Genomic DNA, 21,170 nt, shown 5'->3' with positions numbered 1-21,170 from the left:
ATTGGGACGTCTTGTTAAAGTTGTACAAGACACTGGTAAGGCCACACTTGGAATACTGTGTGCAATTCTGGTCCCCCATTATAGAAAGGATATTATTAAACTAGAAAGAGTGCAGAAAAGATTTACTCGGATGCTCCCGGGACTTGATGGATTGAGTTATAAGGAGAGGCTGAATAGACAGACTTTTTTCTCTGGAGCGTAGGAGGCAAAGGGGTGACCTTATAGAGGTCTATAAAATAATGAGGGGCATAGACAAGGTAGAAAGTCAATATCTTTTCCCAAAGATAGGGGAGTCTAAAACTCGAGGGCATGGGTTTAAGGTGAGAGAGGAGAGATACAAAAGTGTCCAGAGGGGCAATTTTTTTCTCAGAGGGTGGCGAGTGTCTGGAACAAGCTGCCATAGTAGAGGCAGGTACAATTTTGTCTTTTAAAAAGCATTTAGATAGTTACATGGGTACGATGGGTGTAGAGGGATATGGGCCAAATGTGGGCAGTTGGGATGAGGTTAGCGGTTTTTTAAAAAAAGGGCGGCATGGACAAGTTGGGTCGAAGGGCCTGTTTTCATGCTGTAAACCTCTATGACTCTATGACAAAGGTTAGTGGATTTGCGGATAGTGATGAAGACCGTCAGAGGATATAGCAGGATATAGATCAGTTGGAGACTTGGGCGGAGAGATGGCAGATGGGAGTTTAATCCGGACAAATGTGAGGTAATGCATTTTGAAAGGTCTAATACAGATAGGAAATATACAGTAAATGGCAGAACCCTTAAAGAGTACTGATAGGCAAAGGGATCTGGGTGTACAGGTATACAGATCACTGAAAGTGGCAATGCAAATGGAGAAGGTAGTCAAGAAGGCATACGGCACGCTTGCCTTCATCAGCCGGGGTATTGAGTTTAAAAATTGGCAAGTCGTGTTGCAGTTTTATAGAACCTTAGTTAGTCCACACTTGGAATATAGTGTTTAATTCTGGTCACCACAGTACCAGAAGGATGTGGAGGCTTTGGAGAGGGTACAGAACAGATTTACCAGGATGTTGTCTGGTATGGAGGGCATTAGCTGAGAGGTTGGAGAAATTTGGTTTGTTCTCATGGAGTAACGGACATTGAGGGGAGACCGGATAGAAGTCTACAAGATTATGAGAGGCATGGACAGACTTGATAGTCAGAAGCTTTTTCCCAGGGTGGAAGAGCCAGTTACTAGGGGGCATAGGTTTAAAGAGATGTAAGAGGCATTTTTTATTTACACAGACTAGTGGGTGCCTGGAACTTGTTGCCAGAGGAGATAGCGGAAGCAGATGTGGTAGTGACTTTTAAGAGGCGTCTTGACAAGTACATGAATAGGATGGGAATAGAGGGATATGGTCCCTGGCAGGGTAGGGGGTTTTAGTTAAGGTGGGCAGCATGGTTGGTGCAGGCTTGGAGGGCCGAAGGGCCTGTAATTTTATTTGTTCTTTGACATGCGGAGAATGTGGCCACTCAAGACTGGAATTGAACCCAGGTCCCTGGTGCTGAGGCAAGTGGTAATCAGTATGCAGTTCTATGAAGTGCTGGGACCTTAACTATTTACAATCTATATCAATAACTGTCAAAGGGGCACAATGGTGGCACAGGGGTTAGCACTGCTATCTCAGTGCCAGGGACCCAGGTTTGATTCCAGCCTCAGGTCACTCTTTGCAGAGTTTACATATTCTCCGTGTCCGCATGTGTTTCCTCCCACATCCAAAAGGTGTGTGGGTTAGATTGATTGGCTATGCCAAATTGACCCGTGTCAAGGCATTAACAGGGTAAATGTGGGGTTATGGGAGTAGGGCCTGGGTAGGATTGTGGTTGATGCAGGTCGATGGGCTGAATGGCCCCCTTCTGTATTGTAGGGATTCTAAGAACTTTGAAGGCATCAAATAGACAGCTCAATTTGCGAAGGACATCAAGATCAGATCAGTAGAAAAGCACAGGGATTAGGTTAAGGTGAGCAAACACTTGTTCACTGGCAAATCAAAGCAAAACATTGCACTTAGATTGCAAATCTTGGTGGTGGGGTGTCCAGGTACACAAAGTTAATGTGGAAAATGAGACGTGATCCTATTGGAACAAACTGCTCTATGTGCAATCCCTGGAATTTCCCATAAAACAGGGGAGGTAGAGTCATTGTATTTGTTCAGAAATAAAAATGCAGAGTAGGCTATTCAGGCCCTCACTTGCTCTGCCATTCAATTAGATTGTGGTTGTGCTGTTTTCCCAGGTTATTCCAACATCCCTTTGATTAGTATCAGGTAATCAAGCCATGTCTTGAACACACTTAATGACAAGAGCTCCACAACATATCCCCAGTCATGTTCATGGCCAGAAAGGTCAATCTGTTTCCTGCTCACCAGTGAACGTACAGGAAAACCCTCTAGCTTGTTCACCATTTAATCTGATCCCACTGGATTGGATTGCAGATTCAATCAATTACTCCATAACCTAACAACTTGCCTCTTGTTAGAAGCACCATTATTTTCAATACACAAAATGAAAACCAGTTAGTGAGCAGAAAGCTGGGGGTGCCACAACCCGCCTGGTACTCCCAACTGTCCGGCAGACCCTATGCCTTCTGCTTGCATTCTAAAACCTAGAATTCAATTAAACTAGCTCCTTGCACAGACTCTAAACAGCAGATGCACACCAACCAACTTACCACTTTGCAGTGGTCACTTTTTCCCTTTGAACTCAACATTCCAATCCATACAGCTGACTACAGCTAAATGTAGGCCTGTGCCCAGATTTATTCTCCCACTCCAAAGTACATACAGGTTCCCCACCTCTCAACCAGCCAAGTCCATTTTTGTTTCTACAGGCTGCAAGAATCTTGAACCAATCAACTTTGCTTATGACCTCGAGCAGGATTTCTTCATTCTGGAGTAAGATTAAGGCAGTTTCAAGGCAGAGCTGAGATGGTTTTTTATTAATGGGGGTGGGGGGGCAGCAGGAAGAGAAAGAATTGATTAACAAACAGCCAAGTAGAAACCACAACCACCTTATCGAACAGCAGAGCAGTCTTTAAGGGCCAAGTGGCTCCCACCCCCCAGTCCTGTCTTCCAATGGCAATCATCCCACCTAAAGGCAGGATTGATCTGAATGACAAGTTATAAGATGCATGCAATGGGCAGTCCTTGCATCCATGTTATTCAACCCTCTGATGTAAAATTCTAATTTAGTTCAGAATAGTATTTATCAATTGAATTCTATAAACTTGTGTTAACCAAACTTCACTCCTTGCAGATTATCTCCAGCCTCCCATTGCTCCCCAGTATCCTTGGATGTTTGTTACCTCCCGTCACTGCATCAAACTATCCAATGGTGCAACTCAACCTTCATAGCAAAAAACAAAATGCTGGATAAATTCAGCAGGTCTGGCAACATCTGACGAGAGAAACTGTATCAAGCATTTGGTCTTTGATTTTAGCATTTAACATGGTTGGTTATATTGCTGAATCAAACTGCAGAGCACCGTTAGTAATCATTATGCCATTGGCCTCATCCTCAGGGTTAATTCTGCCAGTTAATATTTACTATTACAGCATTTATCTTGAGCCCCAGACCAATTCTGTTCCCCTTTCTGTAAAAGATACTCTGACTCAGTTCTGACAAGACTGTGGCAGTGTCCTGGGGAACACAGGTTGACACTAATGGAATTTAAATTTAATTAAACCAGAAATATAAAGCTAATCTCCATTAATAGTGACAAAAGAGAACATTTTACTTGCCTCTGCTTCAACTCGAGTTTATTTGCTTCTGAAACTCTTACAAGTATTTGACCAACATATCTCCATAGTTTGTGATGCCAAAATTAAACAAGTCCCAATCTGTTATTCATGTTCTCTTGACCTACACTGGCTCCAATTTCTTTAACATCCAAGCAGAGTTCCCTGGAGCAAAAGTCAAAAATTATACATGTCAGGACTAAGGCAATAAACTAAAAGCAATTTAGTGTCAAATGGCCATGAAAGCTATTTTGCAACTGAGGTATATGTTAAGTTACTTCACTAATACACGTGTGAGCATTCAGCAATTGCATCTATAAAACCATCCAATTGAGTTTTTATCAACTATTTCTAGCTTATTACTACCCAAAATCTCAGGACAATGTGTTGAGCTACATGTTTCCATTTGTGCCTTTCCATCTTAGAATAATTTACCCAAGAGACCAGAGTAAGCTTGCAACAATTTTATTTTGAATGACGTGGGAACACACTTTAATGAACTTTTAAGCTAGAGGCAAGACAACTACCCACAACAATGAAGCTAAGGACAACAGTAGTTTAACAAGTGCCCCCTCTCAGACGCAGCACCAAATGCAAAGTTGACTCTTTCTGGATGTTGTAGTCAGATAGGGTGCGGCCATCTTCCAGTTGCTTGCCTGCAAAGATCAAACGCTGCTGATCAGGTGGGATGCCTTCTTTATCCTGAATTTTGGCCTTGACATTCTCAATGGTGTCACTGGGCTCCACTTCAAGCGTAATGGTCTTGCCAGTCAGGGTTTTCACAAAGATCTGCATGCCACCTCTCAAACGCAGCACCAAATGCAAAGTTGACTCTTTCTGGATATTGTAGTCAGATAGGGTGCGGCCATCTTCCAGTTGCTTACCGGCAAAGATCAAACGCTGCTGGTCAGGTGGGATGCCTTCTTTATCCTGAATTTTGGCCTTGACATTCTCAATGGTGTCACTGGGCTCAACCTCCAAGGTTATTGTCTTGCCGGTCAGGGTTTTCACAAAGATCTGCATGCCACCTCTCAGACGCAGCACCAAATGCAAAGTTGACTCTTTCTGGATATTGTAGTCAGATAGGGTGCGGCCATCTTCCAGTTGCTTGCCTGCAAAGATCAAACGCTGCTGGTCAGGTGGGATGCCTTCTTTATCTTGAATTTTGGCCTTGACATTCTCAATGGTGTCACTGGGCTCCACTTCAAGGGTAATGGTCTTGCCAGTCAGGGTTTTCACAAAGATCTGCATGCCGCCTCTCAGACGCAGCACCAAATGCAAAGTTGACTCTTTCTGGATGTTGTAGTCAGATAGGGTGCGTCCTTCTTCCAGTTGCTTACCGGCAAAGATCAAACGCTGCTGGTCAGGTGGGATGCCTTCTTTATCCTGAATTTTGGCCTTGACATTCTCAATGGTGTCACTGGGCTCAACCTCAAGTGTTATGGTCTTGCCAGTCAGGGTTTTAACAAAGATCTGCATGTTCTGTAAAAAAGCAAACCAGGAGTTACCCACTTTGATCATCCAGTCAAATGTTAAGCTATTGAATTGGTACAGTAGCAACAGATCCTCAATTCGAAAACTATCCACATGAAAGGGATGGTTCACTTTACCCTTTTGCACCATCTACCCTGTCAACACCCAGTATCAGCAAGGCTGTATTGAAGGGTTCTTGTGGCTACCCAAACCAAATACGACTACATAGAGAAAGGGGAAACTGCAGCTTTTAATGGTGACTCACCAACTGTACAAGTCAAAATTAAACTGGCTCAAGTCTCCTTGGCGGCGCGGCGTCTGAAAACACCGGCCCGGCCAGCGACAAACGGCGCCCATTGTGACGGCCGTCGGGCCTGGCCCCTCCCATCGCAACCGACCCCTCCCCAGCCCCGCCCATCGCAACTGACCCCACCCCAGCCCCGCCCCGCCTCTCGCGGCTAGCCCCGCCCTGCTACGCCCCGCCCCCAGGGCCCGCCCCCTCCCCGCGCAGAGGCCGCCGGGACCCCCAGGCGGGAAGCCGCTTCTCCTCAGCACCCGCCGCCATCTTGGCCATAAAGTCGCCCCCCGGGTCAGCGAGAATTTGCTTCACATTCAGCTGAAAAAAAATAACCGCAGTAAATATCGCTCACAACCAACTGCTCTCCCCCCGGGGAAACACCGCTCCCGCTCCCCGACCGCACCCTCAACGGTTACAGCCTCTCACACTCGGCAAAATCCCTCAGCAGATTCGGCCGCCACTCCAGCCACAAAGCGACAGAAAAGCAGCAGGATGGCGCGCTGGGTGCCTCACTCACCGCTCTGTGAGTATCTGCCTCTCTCAGTGTATCTCTTCCGCTCCCTCTGTCTCTCCGGCAATGCCCAGGCGCGTCCTCACCGCCGCTTTTATAGCACCGCTCCTTCCGCGCACCGCCAGCCGGAACTACTTCCTGGGACTACACCCAATCCCCACAAACCCCCCAAATAAAACCCCACAAAACCCCCAAACCCACTCCCACCCAGTAACAACCCCCCATCAAACATCTCCCCCACCAAACACTCCCATCCACTGCCCACAAACCCGCCCGCAATCTCCCCCTCTGCCCCGCGCAACAACACAGGCACCGCGGAGCGCAGCGGTGCTGAGGTCGAATGTTCCAGAAACCGGGAATTGTGGGGGGATTGGCGGGGAGGATATGGGGGGATCGGGGGGGGAGGATATGGGGGGGAGGATATGGGGGGATCGGGGGGGGAGGATATGGGGGGATCGGGGGGGGAGGATATGGGGGGATCGGGGGGGGAGGATATGGGGGGATCGGGGGGGGGGAGGATATTGGGGGGGAGGATATGGGGGGATATGGGGGGATCTGGGGGGGAGGATATGGGGGGATATGGGGGGGGAGGATATGGGGGGATCTGGGGGGGGAGGATATGGGGGGATCTGGGGGGGAGGATATGGGGGGATCTGGGGGGGAGGATATGGGGGGACTGGGGGGGAGGATATGGGGGTGGGGGTGGGGTGGGGGATATGGGGGTGTGGATGAGGGGGGATATGGGGGTGGGGTGGGATATGGGGGGAATGAGGGGGGATATGGGGGTGTGGATGAGGGGGGATATGGGGGTGGGATATGGGGGGAATGAGGGGATATGGGGGTGTGGATGGGGGGATATGGGGGTGTGGATGAGGGGGGATATGGGGGTGTGGATGAGGGGGGATATGGGGGTGTGGATGAGGGGGGATATGGGGGTGTGGATGAGGGGGGATATGGGGGGATCTGGGGGGGAGGATATGGGGGTGGGGGGGAGGATATGGGGGTGGGGTGGGGGATATGGGGGTGTGGATGAGGGGGGATATGGGGGTGTGGATGAGGGGGGATATGGGGGTGTGGATGAGGGGGGATATGGGGGGATCTGGGGGGGAGGATATGGGGGGAGGATATGGGGGTGGGGTGGGGGATATGGGGGTGGGGTGGGATATGGGGTGGATGAGGGGGGATATGGGGGTGGGGTGGGATATGGGGGGAATGAGGGGGGATATGGGGGTGTGGATGAGGGGGGATATGGGGGTGGGATATGGGGGGAATGAGGGGATATGGGGGTGTGGATGGGGGGATATGGGGGTGTGGATGAGGGGATATGGGGGTGTGGATGAGGGGGGATATGGGGGTGTGGATGAGGGGGGATATGGGGGTGTGGATGAGGGGGGATATGTGGGGATGGAGGGGGGATATGTGGGGATGGAGGGGGGGATATGGAGGGGGATGGTGGGAGGGGAGGGAGTTATGGGGGGAGGGGGGGTGTGGATGAGGGGGGATATGGGGGTGTGGATGAGGGGGGATATGTGGGGATGGAGGGGGGATATGTGGGGATGGAGGGGGGATATGTGGGGATGGAGGGGGGATATGGAGGGGGATGGTGGGAGGGGAGGGAGTTATGGGGGGAGGGGGGGTGTGGATGAGGGGGGATATGGGGGTGTGGATGAGGGGGGATATGTGGGGATGGAGGGGGGATATGTGGGGATGGAGGGGGGATATGGAGGGGGGATGGTGGGAGGGGAGGGAGTTATGGGGGGAGGGGGGGTGGGGATGAGGGGGGATATGGGGGTGTGGTGATGAGGGGATATGGAGGTGGGGATGGGTGGGATATGGGGGGCACCGGGGGATATGGAGGGGGATGGTGGGTGGGGAGGAGGGGGATGGTGGGTGGGGGGGATATGGAGGGGGAGGGGTGGGGAGGAGGGGGATGGTGGGTGGGGAGGGGTGGGGGGATATGGAGGGGTGGGGGGATATGGAGGGGAGGGGTGGGGAGGAGAGGGATGGGTGGAGGATGGGGGATGTGGAAGGAGGGGGGATGTGAGTGGGGGGGGAGGGTGACCGGGGGATATGGAGGGGGATGGAAGGAAGGGGGGGAGGGGGCTATGGGGGGAGGGGGATGGGGGGATATGGGAATTGGGGGGGAGGGGGACCTGGGGAGGGGGGTGGGAGGATGGGGGGCTATGGAGGGGGTTGGGGCATAGATGGGGGAGAGGTGGGGAGGGGAGTGGGGGGAGGGGATGGGGATATGGAGGAGGGGGTGGGGGGAGGGATGGGGAGGGGGGATGTCAGGAGGGGTGAGGGATGGGGAGAACGAGGGGGTGGTGGGGTGGCTGGGGAGGTGAGTGGGGAAGGAGGGGGGATGGGGAGAAGGAGGGGGGATGGGGAGGAGGAGGGGGTGACGGGGAGTGAGGGGGGAGGTAGTGGGGAGGGGAGGGGTGAGAGATGGGGAGGAGGAGGGGGGTGGGGTGGATGGGGAGAGGAGGAGGGAGAGTGGGGATGGGGAGGGGGGGTGGGGGGAGGGAGGAGCGGAAGATGGGATGGGGGGAGGAGGCGGGGATGAGGAGGGAGGGATGGGGTGGGGAGCTGGGGAGGGGAGGGGGAAAGGGGCGGGGATGGGGAGAGGAGGGGGGAGGGGAGTTGGGGGGAGAGGAGGGGAGGAGGGAGGGGACGATGGGGAGAGCAGGGGGGGGATGGGGAGGGCATGGAGGGGGGGATGGGGAGAGGAGGGGGGGAATGGGGAGGGGGAGTAGGAAGGTGGAATGGGGGGGAAGGGAGGGGGTGGGGAGGGGGATGGCAAGGTAAAAGGGGGGATGGAGGGGCGGGATGGGGAGAGGAGGGGGAGGGTTGGGAGGAAGGGGAAGGAGGGGACGTTGAGGGGTGGGGGGATGCGGGGAAGCGGGGGGATGGAGAGGGGTGGGGGGTAGAGGGTTAGGGGTGGGGGGTGTACAGGGGGGAAGGAGGGGTGGGGGGGATGGGGAGGGGTGGGGGGAGGAGGGGGATGGGGAGGGCGGATGGAGGGGAAGGGATGGGGAGGGGATGGAGGGGAGATGGGGGGATGGGGAGGGGGGCAGGGTGAAGGGGGGAGGGGAGGGGATTTGTATTATCTGCAAATTTGGAAATAATACATTCACTTCCCGCTTCCAAATCATGAAAGTTTTAAAAGTTTATTAGTGTCACAAGGTGGCTTATATTAACACCTGCAATGAAGTTACTGTGAAAATCCCCTAGTCGCCACACTCCGGCGCCTGTTGGGTACACTGAGGGAGAATTTAACATGGCCAATGCACCCAAACTAGCATGTCTTTCAGACTGGGAGGAAACCGGAGCATCCAGAGGAAACCCATGAAGACACAGGGAGAATGTGCAAACTCTGCACAGACAGTGACCCAAGCCGGGAATCGAACCCGGATCCCTGGTGCTGTGAAGCAGCAATACTAACCACTGTGCAACTGTGTCGCCCTAAAGTTTATTTATTAGTCACAAATAAGACTTACATTTTAACACTGCAATTAAATTACTGTGAAATTCCCCCAGTCGCCACACTCCGGCGCTTGTTCGGGTCAATGCACCCTAACCAGCACGTCTTTCAGACTGGGAGGAAACCGGAGCACGCGGAGGAATCCCACACAGACGTGGGGAGAATGTACAGACTCCGCACAGACAATGACCCAAGCTTGGAATCGAACCCGGGTCCCTGCCGCTGTGAGGCAGCAGTACTAACCACTGTGCCACCGTGCTGCCTAAGTGACTACTTTCCATATTTGGAAGTCACAGAACATTGATTTGAACCTTCAACTGTCAAGTGCTGTCCTTGTCACGCTATGTCTCTGGTCTCCTACAGAGTGGGTGCCACCAAGTCTGCATAGCATTCTTCTAACAAAGCAGGTTTACTGGAGGTGTAGACAATAGTTGGTTCTGAAACAATGTGGCCGTTAGCATCGTTTCCATGGGAAGTTGATTGTCCAAGGCCTGTCTGTTCCATCTCTGCAGTTTGCAAATCGCAGAACCCGGCGAGGTTTAAACTTTGCTTCCACATTTTGATTTTTTTATCTATGCTCCTGGAAAAACAAAATATTTCTGTAACAATCCCGGTTGTCATGGGTCACCTGACCACAAAGTGGAGATAGACAGGTAGTGGAGAGAGGACAGAAGTGGAATGAGGGAGAGGGGGAGGAAGTGGGGGGAATTGTGGTAGCTACAGAGGAGTCTTGTTTAGCTGCCTTCCCCGATGGCTGAACAGCTCATTCCAAAGTTTCAGTGTGGCTTTTGCCCCTTGAGACGCACCTCACAAACTTCTTAGACTTACTCAGATTTAGATTTCCCATGTCTAGAGATGCATGTGGTAGACAGAGAATTTTCCTTAATTCACTTGAGCACATGCACAAGTCTGTTTTCCATAGCTTGTTTTTCCCGGAACAGGTTATTCACTTTAAGCCAGAGTCCATGGTTTGAATGACTCTACTCTGCATCAAGCATGGCTGAGCAAGAGTATCTCCAGCTCTTACTGTTGGGAGGATTTGCAGCTGACAATTAACGTGGTTGGCCACATTATGAATGTCCTTTCTGTGGCCATGTAAACCCAAAGCTGGCTCAGTGTCAGGTACGCTATCACAGCTCCTCAAAATCTCCAGACATGAGCTTCACTGCAAATTCAAGAAAATGCAGGGAACAGCACCAACTGGTGTATATGGTCTTCTTTGACTTCTCAGAAGTCTTTGTTAATCTCAAAACTCAGAAGTTGGCTGCCGTCATAAATTTGTCATCATCCTCTGCCTAATCCACAAAACATGTCAAATGAGATCCTCACCAGTGGAGGCACCACAGACCCTATCTCAGAGAGAACAAGGGTCAAATTAGGCGATGTCTACTCTTGATTTTACAGGGGATAAAACTAGAACAAAGAAAATTACAGCGCAGGAACAGGCCTTTCAGCCCTCCAAGCCTGCACTGACCATGCTGCCCGACTGAACTAAAACCCCTATGCTTCTTGGGACCATATCCCTCTATTGCCAACCTATTCATGTATTTATCAAGATGCTCCTTAAACGTCATTATCGTATCTACTTCCACTACCTCCCCAGGCAGCGTGTTCCAGGCACCCTCCACCCTTTGTGTAAAAACTTGCCTTATCTCCTTTAAACCTTGCCCCTTACACCTATGCCCCCTAATAATTGACTCTTCCATCGTGGGAAAAAGCTTCTGACTATCCACTCTGCCCATGCCCCTCATAATCTTGTAGACTTCTATCAGATCGCCCCTCAACCTCTGTCATTTCAGTGAGGACAAACCAAGTTTCTCTAAACTCTCCTCATAGCTAAGGCCCTCCATACCAGGCAACATCCTGGTAAATCTTTTCTGTGTCCTCTCCAAAGTCTCCACATCCTTCTGTAGTGTGGCAACCAGAATTGAACACTATATTCCAAGTGCGGCCTAACTAACAAGTTCTATAAAGCTGCAGCATGACTTGCCAATTTTTAAACTCAATTGTCAACCTTGTCAAAGGCCTTACTGAAGTCCATGTAGACAATATCCACTGCTCTAACCTCATCAATCATCTTCGTCACTTCCTCGAAAAACTCGATCAAGTTAGTGAGACACAACCTTCCCTTCACAAAACTATGTTGCCTCTCGCTAATATGTCCATTTATTTCCAAGGGGGAGTAAATCCTGTCTTGAAGAATCCTCTCCAATAATTTCCCTACCACTGACGTGAGGCTTACTGGCCTGTAATTACCTGGATTACCCTTGCTATCCTTCTTAAACAAAGGAACAACGTTGGCTATTCTCCAATCCCCTGTAGCCAGTGAGGATACAAAGATTTCTCTCAAGGCCTCAGCAATTTCCTTCCTTGTCTCTCTCAGTATTCTGGGGTACATCCCATCAGGCCCTGGGGACTTGTTGACCTTAATGTTTCTCAAGAACCCCAATACCTCCTCTTTGATCTCAACATGACCCAAACTATCTACACACCCTTTCCCAGACTCATCATCCACCAAGTCTTTTTGGTGTATAATGATGCAAAGTACTCATTTAATACCTCACCCATTTGCTCTGGCTCCACGCATAGATCCCCTCCCCTGTGCTTGAGTGGGCCAACCCTCTCCCTGGCTACCCTCTTGCTCTTCATTTATATATAAAAAGCCTTGGGATTTTCCTTAATCACGGCCAATGATTTTTCATGACCTCTTAGTTCTCCTTACTCCGTGCTTAAGTTTCTTTCTACTTTCCTTGTATTCCACTCTTCGGTGTGTTCCTAGCCTCCTAGCCTTGATAAATGCTTCCTTTTTCTCTTTGACTAGGCTCACAATATCTCGTTATCCAAGGTTCGTGAAACTTGCCACACTGAACTGTCGTTCTTACAGGAATGTGCCGGTTCTGAATTCCTATCAACTTACACTTGAAAGCCTCCCATGTGCTAGATGTTGATTTGCCCTCAAACACCTGCCCCCAATCTACATTCTTCAGTTCCTGCCCAGTATTGTTGTAATTAGCCTTCCCCCAATTTAGCACCTTCACTTGAGGACGACACTTATCTTTATACATCAGTACATTAAAGCTTACTGAATTGTGGTCACTGTTCCCAAACTGCTCCCCTACTGAAACATCAACCATCTGGCCGGGCTCATTCCCCAATACCAGGTCCAGTATGGCCCCTTCCCTGGTTAGACTATCTACATACTGTTTCAAGAAGTCCTCCTGGATGCTCCTTACAAACTCTGCCCCATCCATGCTCCTAGCATTAAGTGAGTCCCAGTCAATATAGGGGAAGTTAAAATCTCCCACCACAACAAACCTGTTACTTTTACACCTTGCCAAAATCTGCCTACATATCTGTTCCTCTATCTCCCGCTGGCAGTTGGGTGGCCTATAGTAAACCCCCAACATTGTGACTACACCTTTCCTATTCCTGAGCTCTACCCATATTGCCTCGCTGTAAGAGCCCTCCGAGGTGTCCTCCCACAGTACAGCTGTGATATTCTCCTTAGTAAGAAGTCTCACAACACCAGGTTAAAGTCCAACAGGTTTATTTGGTAGCAAATACCATAAGCTTTCAGAGCGCTGCCCCTTCGTCAGATGGAGTGAAAATCTGTTCTCCAACAGTGCACAGAGACACAACATCAAGTTACAGAATACTAATTAGAATGCAAATCTCTACAGCCAGCCAGGTCTTAAAGGTACAGATAATGTGGGTGGAGGGAACATTAAACACAGGTTAAAGAGATGTGTATTGTCTCCAGACAGAACAGCTAGTAAGATTCTGCAAGATCAGGAGGCAAGCTGTGGGGGTAGACCTGGCTGGCTGTAGAGATTTGCATTCTAATTAGTATTCTGTAACTTGATGCTGTGTCTCTGTGCACTGTTGGAGAACAGATTTTCACTCCATCTGACGAAGGGGCAGCGCTCCGAATGCTTATGGTATTTGCTACCAAATAAACCTGTTGGACTTTAACCTGGTGTTGTGAGACTTCTTACTGTGCTTACCCCAGTCCAACGCCGGCATCTCCACATCATATTCTCCTTAACCAGTAGTGCGACTCCCCCACCCCTTTCACATCCCCGTCTCCTTTCCACCTGAAACATCTGTATCCAGTCAAAGCATGACTGATCCAAAAAAAAACTAACAGAGCGGATAGGTTAAATGGCCTCTTTTCAAGCAGGAATCTTTATAATCATATAAATTCTTATCATCTTAAATATCATCGTGATTGGTTCTAGTTATCTGTGCACACAAGCCAAACTACACTTCATTTTCTCAATCAGTTAATTTTTAAAAGTCTTATGATGCTTTTATGTCACTTTATAGACCTACATTGTATTGCTTTGCAGGTTTTTATATTTCGGTATTCATAGAATCATCGAATCCCGACAGTACAGAAGGAGGCCATTCAGCCTATCGAGCCTGCACTGACAACAATCCCACCCAAGCCCTATCCCCGTGAACCTATGTATTTACCCTGCTAGTCCCCCTGACACTAAAGAGCAATTTAAAGTTTATTTATTAGTGTCACAAGTAAGCTTACATTAACACAGCAATAAAGTTACTGTGAAAATGCCAGAGTCGCCACATTCCGCTGCCTGTTCAGGTACTCTGAAGAAGAATTTAGCATGGCCAATGCACCTAACCAGCACGTCTTTCGGACTGTGGGAGGAAACCAGAGCACCTGGAGGAAACCCATGCAGACATGGGGAAAACGTGCAGACTCCACACCAACAGAGACCTAAACTGGGTATCGAACCCGGGTTCCTAGTGCTGTGAGGCAGCAGTGCTAATCACTGTGCCACTGTGCTGCCCCATGTATGGGCATGGCATAGCCAATCAACCTAACCCGCACATCCTTTGGACTGTGGGAGGAAACCCACGCAGCCATGGGGAGAATGTGTGAACTCCACACTGATAGAAAACTGAGGCCAGAATTGAACCCAGGTCCCCGGTGCTGTGAAGCAGCGGTACTAACCACTGTGCTGCCCACTACTATGACATGCATAGGCAGCTGGGATCAAGTGAATCCCTTGAAGAGTATAACTAACCCTGGCTCAGAAACACGTGGCTCAGTAGGCACCCCTGGTTCCACCCAAACTGACTCTGAATCTTGGGGACCTCTCTCCGTTGATGAGGTGTGGTGACCAGCTGGTCCGCGTGCCTCCTCCAGACCAGCTCTTCTCTGGCTGTACCGTTTACGATAACGGTTCCGTTTGGGCCACCACCATCGCTGGGATCCATTTTCCTGCCCAAGACGGCCTGTCCCCTCTGGAATGTTCTCGAACTGGAAGCTCCCACCCTTCTGGCCATCTGTCCTTCCTGATTTCTCTCCACCATCTCTCTCTGCGATCTTCTGGCAGCAGGAGGTCAAAGTTGGTCCTCAGCTGAAGATTAAACATGAAGACACCAGCAAACAGTGATTCATTGCATGTGGTCTTTTACGATCCATACTGAGGAATCTGTTTATTCGTTATCCCAGCAAACTGTCCCCTTGTGAGGCTGTCAATGTCTGCTGTATGGTTTGGATGAATCACTGTGCCTGGCCATTTGTTGCCGGGTGTACGGAGCCTACCTCATCTGTTGGTCTCCGTGGCATTCCAGGTGCTCCTTCAACTTCTTCACCACAAATTGTGGCCCATTGTCACTCACGACTTGTTAGGGGTTCCCAAACTTTGAAAATATTTCATCCAGTCGGTCTATTGCTAGGGACCAGATCAGAAACTCCCAGAATATAATAAAAGGAATTAGCATAACTTTTCCTAATTAAAATATTTAAACATGGCACAGTATAATCCTTAACAACGAGCTATCACTATTGTTCCAATTTAAAGCAATATTCCCATTGACATATACCCTTCATAGAAATCCTACAGTGCAGAAACAGGCCATTCGGCCCATCGAGTCTGCACCGACCACAATCCCACCCAGGCCCTACCCCCATATCCCTACACATTTACCCGCTAATCCCTCTAACCTACACATCTCAGGACACTAAGGGGCAATTTTAGCATGGCCAATCAACCTAACCCGCACATCTTTGGACTGTGGGAGGAATCCAAAGCACCCGGAGGAAACCCATGCAGACACGAGGAGAATGTGCAAACTCCACACAGACAGTGACCCGAGCCGGGAATCGAACCCAGGTCCCTGGAGCTGTGAAGCAGCAGTGCTAACCACTGTGCTACCGTGCCACCCTTCTTCAGAATATTTAGCATAAAAACAAGTGTGCTCATGTGGATGCTAGATTTCCAAACTTTTAACCCCTCTGGACAGATACAGGAAGATGCATGCCTTCTAACTCCCATATAGCTATTTGCAGAGAAGGATATATCATCAAGCAGCAAGACTTCAGGAAAATAAACCTAGTTTGGTTTGGTTTGATCTATTATTGTCACACATATTAACATACAGTGAAAAGTATTGTTTCGTGCGTGCTATGCAGACAAAGCATACCGTTCATACAGAAGAAAATGAGAGAGTGCAGAATGTAGTGTTACAGTCATAGCTAGGGTGTAGAGAAAGATCAATTTAATACAAGGTAAGTCCATTCAGATATCTGACAGCAGCAGGGAAGCTGTTCTTGAGTTGGTTGGTACGTGACCTCAGACTTTTGTATCTTTTTTCCAACGGAAGAAGGTGGAAGAGAGAATGTCCGGGGTGCATGAGGTCCTTAATTATGCTGGCTGCTTTGCCGAGGCAGCGGGAAGTGTAGACAGAGTCAATGGATGGGAGGCTGGTTTGTGTGATGGATTGGGCTACATTCACGACCTTTTGTAGTTCCTTGCGGTCTTGGGCAGAGCAAGAGCCATACCAAGCTATGGTACAACCAGAAAGAATGCTTTCTATGGTGCATCTGTAAAGGTTGGTGAGAGTTGTAGCTGACATGCCAAATTTCCTTAGTCTTCTGAGAAAGTAGAGGCGTTGGTGGGCTTTCTTAACTAAAGTGTCGGCATGGGGGAACCAGGACAGGTTGTTGGTGATCTGGACACCTAAAAACCCAAAGCTCTTGACCCTTTCTACTTCGTCCCCATTGATGTAGACAAGGGCATGTTCTCCTTTATGCTTCCTGAAGTCGATGACAATCTCCTTCGTTTTGTTGACATTGAGGGAGAGATTATTGTTCATTGCACCAGTTCATTAGATTCTCTATCTCATTTCTGTACTCTGTCTCGTCATTGTTTGAGATCTGATCCACTACGGTGGTATTGTCAGCAAACTTGAAAATCGAATTGGAGGGGAATTTGGCCACACAGTCAGAGGTGTATAAGGAGTATAGTAGGGGGCTGAGAACATAGCCTTGTGGGGCACTGGTGTTGAGGATGATCGTGGAGGAGGTGTTGTTGCCTATCCTTACTGATTGTGGTATGTGAGTTAGGAAGTTCAGGATCCAGTCGCAGAGGAAGGTGCCGAGGCCCAAGCCACGGAGTTTGGAGATAGGTTTCGTGGGAATAATGGTATTGAAGGCTGAGCTGTAGTCAATAAATTGGAGTCTGACAGAGGTGCCTTTGTTATCTAAGTTATCCAGGGTTGAATGCAGGGCCAGAGAGATGACGTCTGCTGTGGACCTGTTGCGGCAGTAGGTGAACTGTAGTGGATTCAGGTAGTCCAGGAGGCTGGAATTGATTTATGCCATGACTAGCTTTCGAAGCACTTCATAATGATGGATGTCAGAGCCACCGGCCGATAGTCATTAAGGCACGCTGCTTGGCTTTTCCTAGGATGGTCGTCTTCTTGAAGCAGATAAGGACCTCAGATAGTTGTAGTCTCTGGCAGATTGCAGTCTCTGGACTTCAGAGAGATGCAAAGCTGTACGTGTTCATTCCAGATTCAAACAGCAACTAACTCGATGTTTCTGTGGAAGCCTCGATCCACCCAGTCACATGATTTCTGCCCTGAAATCATCCTAATGAAGCCTTATTCTACAAAACCACTAAAAACAACAGAGCAGCATTAGTCCAGATTAAAACAAACATTCTAGCAATTAGAAGCAATTATGCTGCTGCAGTAACAATACAGTTAGAGACACAACGGCATCAATAATAAAAACAACTTCTCCAGATCCTGCACAAGGAAGATGACAAACACATTTTTTAAAGGCACTGTATCATCACACTATTGTCGCTGCCGTTTATATTGACTTCATGACCACCACCTCGGGCTACTTGGAGTGGCTCATCCACGACCACCAGTAACATTTGTCCTACCGCTGGATGTGCAAAATCTACTGCCACAGAGATTGGGGCCACTCCCAATTAATACTCTTTATTAACATAACATATATATATATATATATAAATGACTTGGAAGAAAACATAGCTGGTCTGATTAGCAAGTTTGCAGATGATACTAAGATTGGCGGAGTTGCGGATAGTGATGAAGATTGTCAGAGAATACAGCAGGATATTGATAGGCTGGAAAATTGGACAGTGAAATGGCAGATGATATTCAATCCGGACAATTGCGAGGTGATGCATTTTGGTAGATCCAATTCAGGCGGGAGCCACAAAATAAATGGCAGAACCATCAGGAGCATCAACACACAGAGAGGTCTGGGAGTACAGGTCCACAGATCCTTAAAAGTGGTAGCACAGGTGGGAAAGGTGGTGAAGAAAGCATATGGCATAGAAACCCTACAGTGCAGAAAGAGGCCATTCGGCCCATCGAGTCTGCACCGACCACAGTCCCACCCAGGCCCTACCCCCACATATTTACCCGCTAATCCCTCTAACCTACACATCCCAGGACTCTAAGGGGCAATTTTTAACCTGGCCAATCAACCTAACCTGCACATCTTTGGACTGTGGGAGGAAACCGGAGCACCTGGAGGAAACCCACGCAGACACGAGGAGAATGTGCAAACTCCACACAGACAGTGACCCGAGCCGGGAATCGAACCCGGGACCCTGGAGCTGTGAAGCAGCAGTGCTCACCACTGCGCTACCGTGCCGCCCACATGCTTGCGTTCATTGGACGGGGCATCGAGTATAAAAGTTGGCAAATTATGTTACAGTTGTATAAAACGTTGGTCCGACCACATTTGGAATACCGTGTCCAATTCTGGTCACCACATTACCAGAAGGACGTGGCTTTGGAGGGAGTACAGAAAAGTTTACCAGGATGTTGCCTGGTATTATGCTTAGAACCCAAGGGAATAGGGGAGATCCTAAATGAATACTTTGCATCGGTATTCACGAAGGAGAGGGACGTGTTAACCGGGAGTGTCTTGGAGGGAGGTGTTGACCCGTTAGAGAAAATCTCCATTACAAGAGAGGAAGTGTTAGGTTTTTTAGGGAACATTAAAACTGATAAAGGATGGCATCTATCCTCGACTGCTCAGGGAGACGAGAGGTGAAATTGCTGGGCCTCTGACGGAAATCTTTGTCGCTTCTTTGGACACGGGTGAGGTCCCTGAGGATTGGAGGATAGCGAATGTGGTCCCGTTGTTTAAGAAGGGTAGCAGGGATAACCCAGGAAATTATAGGCCGGTGAGCTTGACGTCCGTGGTAGGGAAGTTGTTGGAGAGGATTCTTAGAGACAGGATGTATGTGCATTTAGAACGAAACAATCTCATTAGTGACAGACAGCATGGTTTTGTAAGAGGGAGGTCGTGCCTTACAAATTTGGTGGAGTTTTTTGAGGAAGTGACAAAAACGGTTGATGAAGGAAGGGCCATGGATGTCGGTCTATATGGATTTCAGTAAGGCATTTGACAAAGTCCCACATGGCAGGTTGGTTAAGAAGGTTAAGGCTCATGGGATACAAGGAGAAGTGGCTAGATGGGTGGAGAACTGGCTTGGCCATAGGAGACAGAGGGTAGTGGTCGAAGGGTCTTTTTCCGGCTGGAGGTCTGTGACCAGTGGTGTTCCGCAGGGCTCTGTACTGGGACCTCTGCTATTTGTGATATATATAAATGATTTGGAAGAAGGTGTAACTGGTGTAATCAGCAAGTTTGCGGATGACACGAAGATGGCTGGAATTGCGGATAGCGAAGAGCATTGTCGGGCAATACAGCAGGATATAGATAGGCTGGAAAATTGGGCGGAGAGGTGGCAGATGGAGTTTAATCCGGATAAATGCGAAGTGATGCATTTTGGAAGAAATAATGTAGGGAGGAGTTATACAATAAATGGCAGAGTCATCAGGAGTATAGAAACACAGAGGGACCTAGGTGTGCAATTCCACAAATCCTTGAAGGTGGCAACACAGGTGGAGAAGGTGGTGAAGAAGGCATATGGTATGCTTGCCTTTATAGGATGGGGTATAGAGTATAAAAGCTGGAGTCTGATGATGCAGCTGTATAGAACGCTGGTTAGGCCACATTTGGAGTACTGCGTCCAGTTCTGGTCGCCGCGCTACCAGAAGGACGTGGAGGCATTGGAGAGAGTGCAGAGAAGGTTTACCAGGATGTTGCCTGGTATGGAGGGTCTTAGCTATGAGGAGAGATTGGGTAGACTGGGGTTGTTCTCCTTGGAAAGACGGAGAATGAGGGGAGATCTAATAGAGGTATACAAGATTATGAAGGGTATAGATAGGGTGAACAGTGGGAAGCTTTTTCCCAGGTCAGAGGTGACGATCACGAGGGGTCACGGGCTCAAGCTGAGAGGGGCGAAGTATAACTCAGACATCAGAGGGACGTTTTTTACACAGAGGGTGGTGGGGGCCTGGAATGCGCTGCCAAGTAGGGTGGTGGAGGCAGGCACGCTGACATCGTTTAAGACTTACCTGGATAGTCACATGAGCAGCCTGGGAATGGAGGGATACAAACGATTGGTCTAGTTGGACCAAGGAGCGGCACAGGCTTGGAGGGCCGAAGGGCCTGTTTCCTGTGCTGTACTGTTCTTTGTTCTTTGTATGGAGGGTATTAGCTATGAGGAGAGATTGAATAAACTGGGATTGTTCTCCCTGGAAAGATGGAGGCTGAGGGGCAACCTGATAGAAGTTTATAAAATTATGAGTGGTATGGATAGGGTGAACAGTTGGAAGATTTTTCCCAGGGCAGAAATGATAATTACAAGGGGGCACAAGTTCAGGATAAGGAGGGAAAGGTTCAGTGGAGATGTGCGGGGGAAGTTTTTTAAACAGAGAGCGGTGGGGGTCTGGAATGTACTGCCAAGTGAGGTGGTTGAGGCAGCTATATTAGCGACATTTAACATTTATCTGGATAGATATATTAACAGATAATAGAAGGATATAAGCAGTTGGTCTAGATAGGACAACGTGATCGGCGCAGGCTTGGTGGGCCGAAGGGCCTGTTCCTGTGCTGCACTGTTCTTTGTTCTTAATGTGCAGAATTTGCATGACCCTGCCTGCTCCTCAATATGGAAGTTCACATTCTGCCACCAAAAATAGCTCCTGGCTATCTCCTTCATTCACATTCTCTGGCCTTGGGGCCTTCGTGATGGCCTCCATCTTCTTAGGCGCCATGTGTAGACCTTCACCATCGATTACATGCCCCAGTATTCAATGCATCCTGAGGGCCTCTTTTAGGTTCCTTAAATGCTCCTCTTTGGTGGAGCCAGTAACCAAAGTATTGTCCAGGTAACATTGGACCCTTGGCAACCCAATTCATATTTGATCCATAATCCTCTGGAATGGAGCCAGCGCTGACGTGATACCAAAGGGAAATTCCCCTGTGTGTCACTGTCGTCAGTGGTGGCTGG

At 49.1% G+C, this 21,170-nt stretch overlaps 1 protein-coding gene across 1 annotated transcript; it reads right to left on the bottom strand.

The window, feature by feature from the left end:
* Positions 1–4,193: 4,193 nt before the first annotated feature.
* On the bottom strand, positions 4,194–5,141 carry LOC144502796 (polyubiquitin-B). The gene has a single exon (XM_078227081.1). It carries the CDS (start codon positions 4,993–4,995, stop codon positions 4,303–4,305), a length of 693 nt encoding a protein of 230 aa, XP_078083207.1. The 5' UTR covers positions 4,996–5,141; the 3' UTR covers positions 4,194–4,302.
* Between the last annotated feature and the right edge of the window lie 16,029 nt (positions 5,142–21,170).

Source organism: Mustelus asterias, chromosome 13, assembly GCF_964213995.1.
Source record: "Mustelus asterias chromosome 13, sMusAst1.hap1.1, whole genome shotgun sequence".
Lineage (NCBI taxonomy): Eukaryota > Metazoa > Chordata > Chondrichthyes > Carcharhiniformes > Triakidae > Mustelus > Mustelus asterias.
Note: the sequence above shows the minus strand (reverse complement) of the source record. Positions and strands in the feature narration are given on the sequence as shown.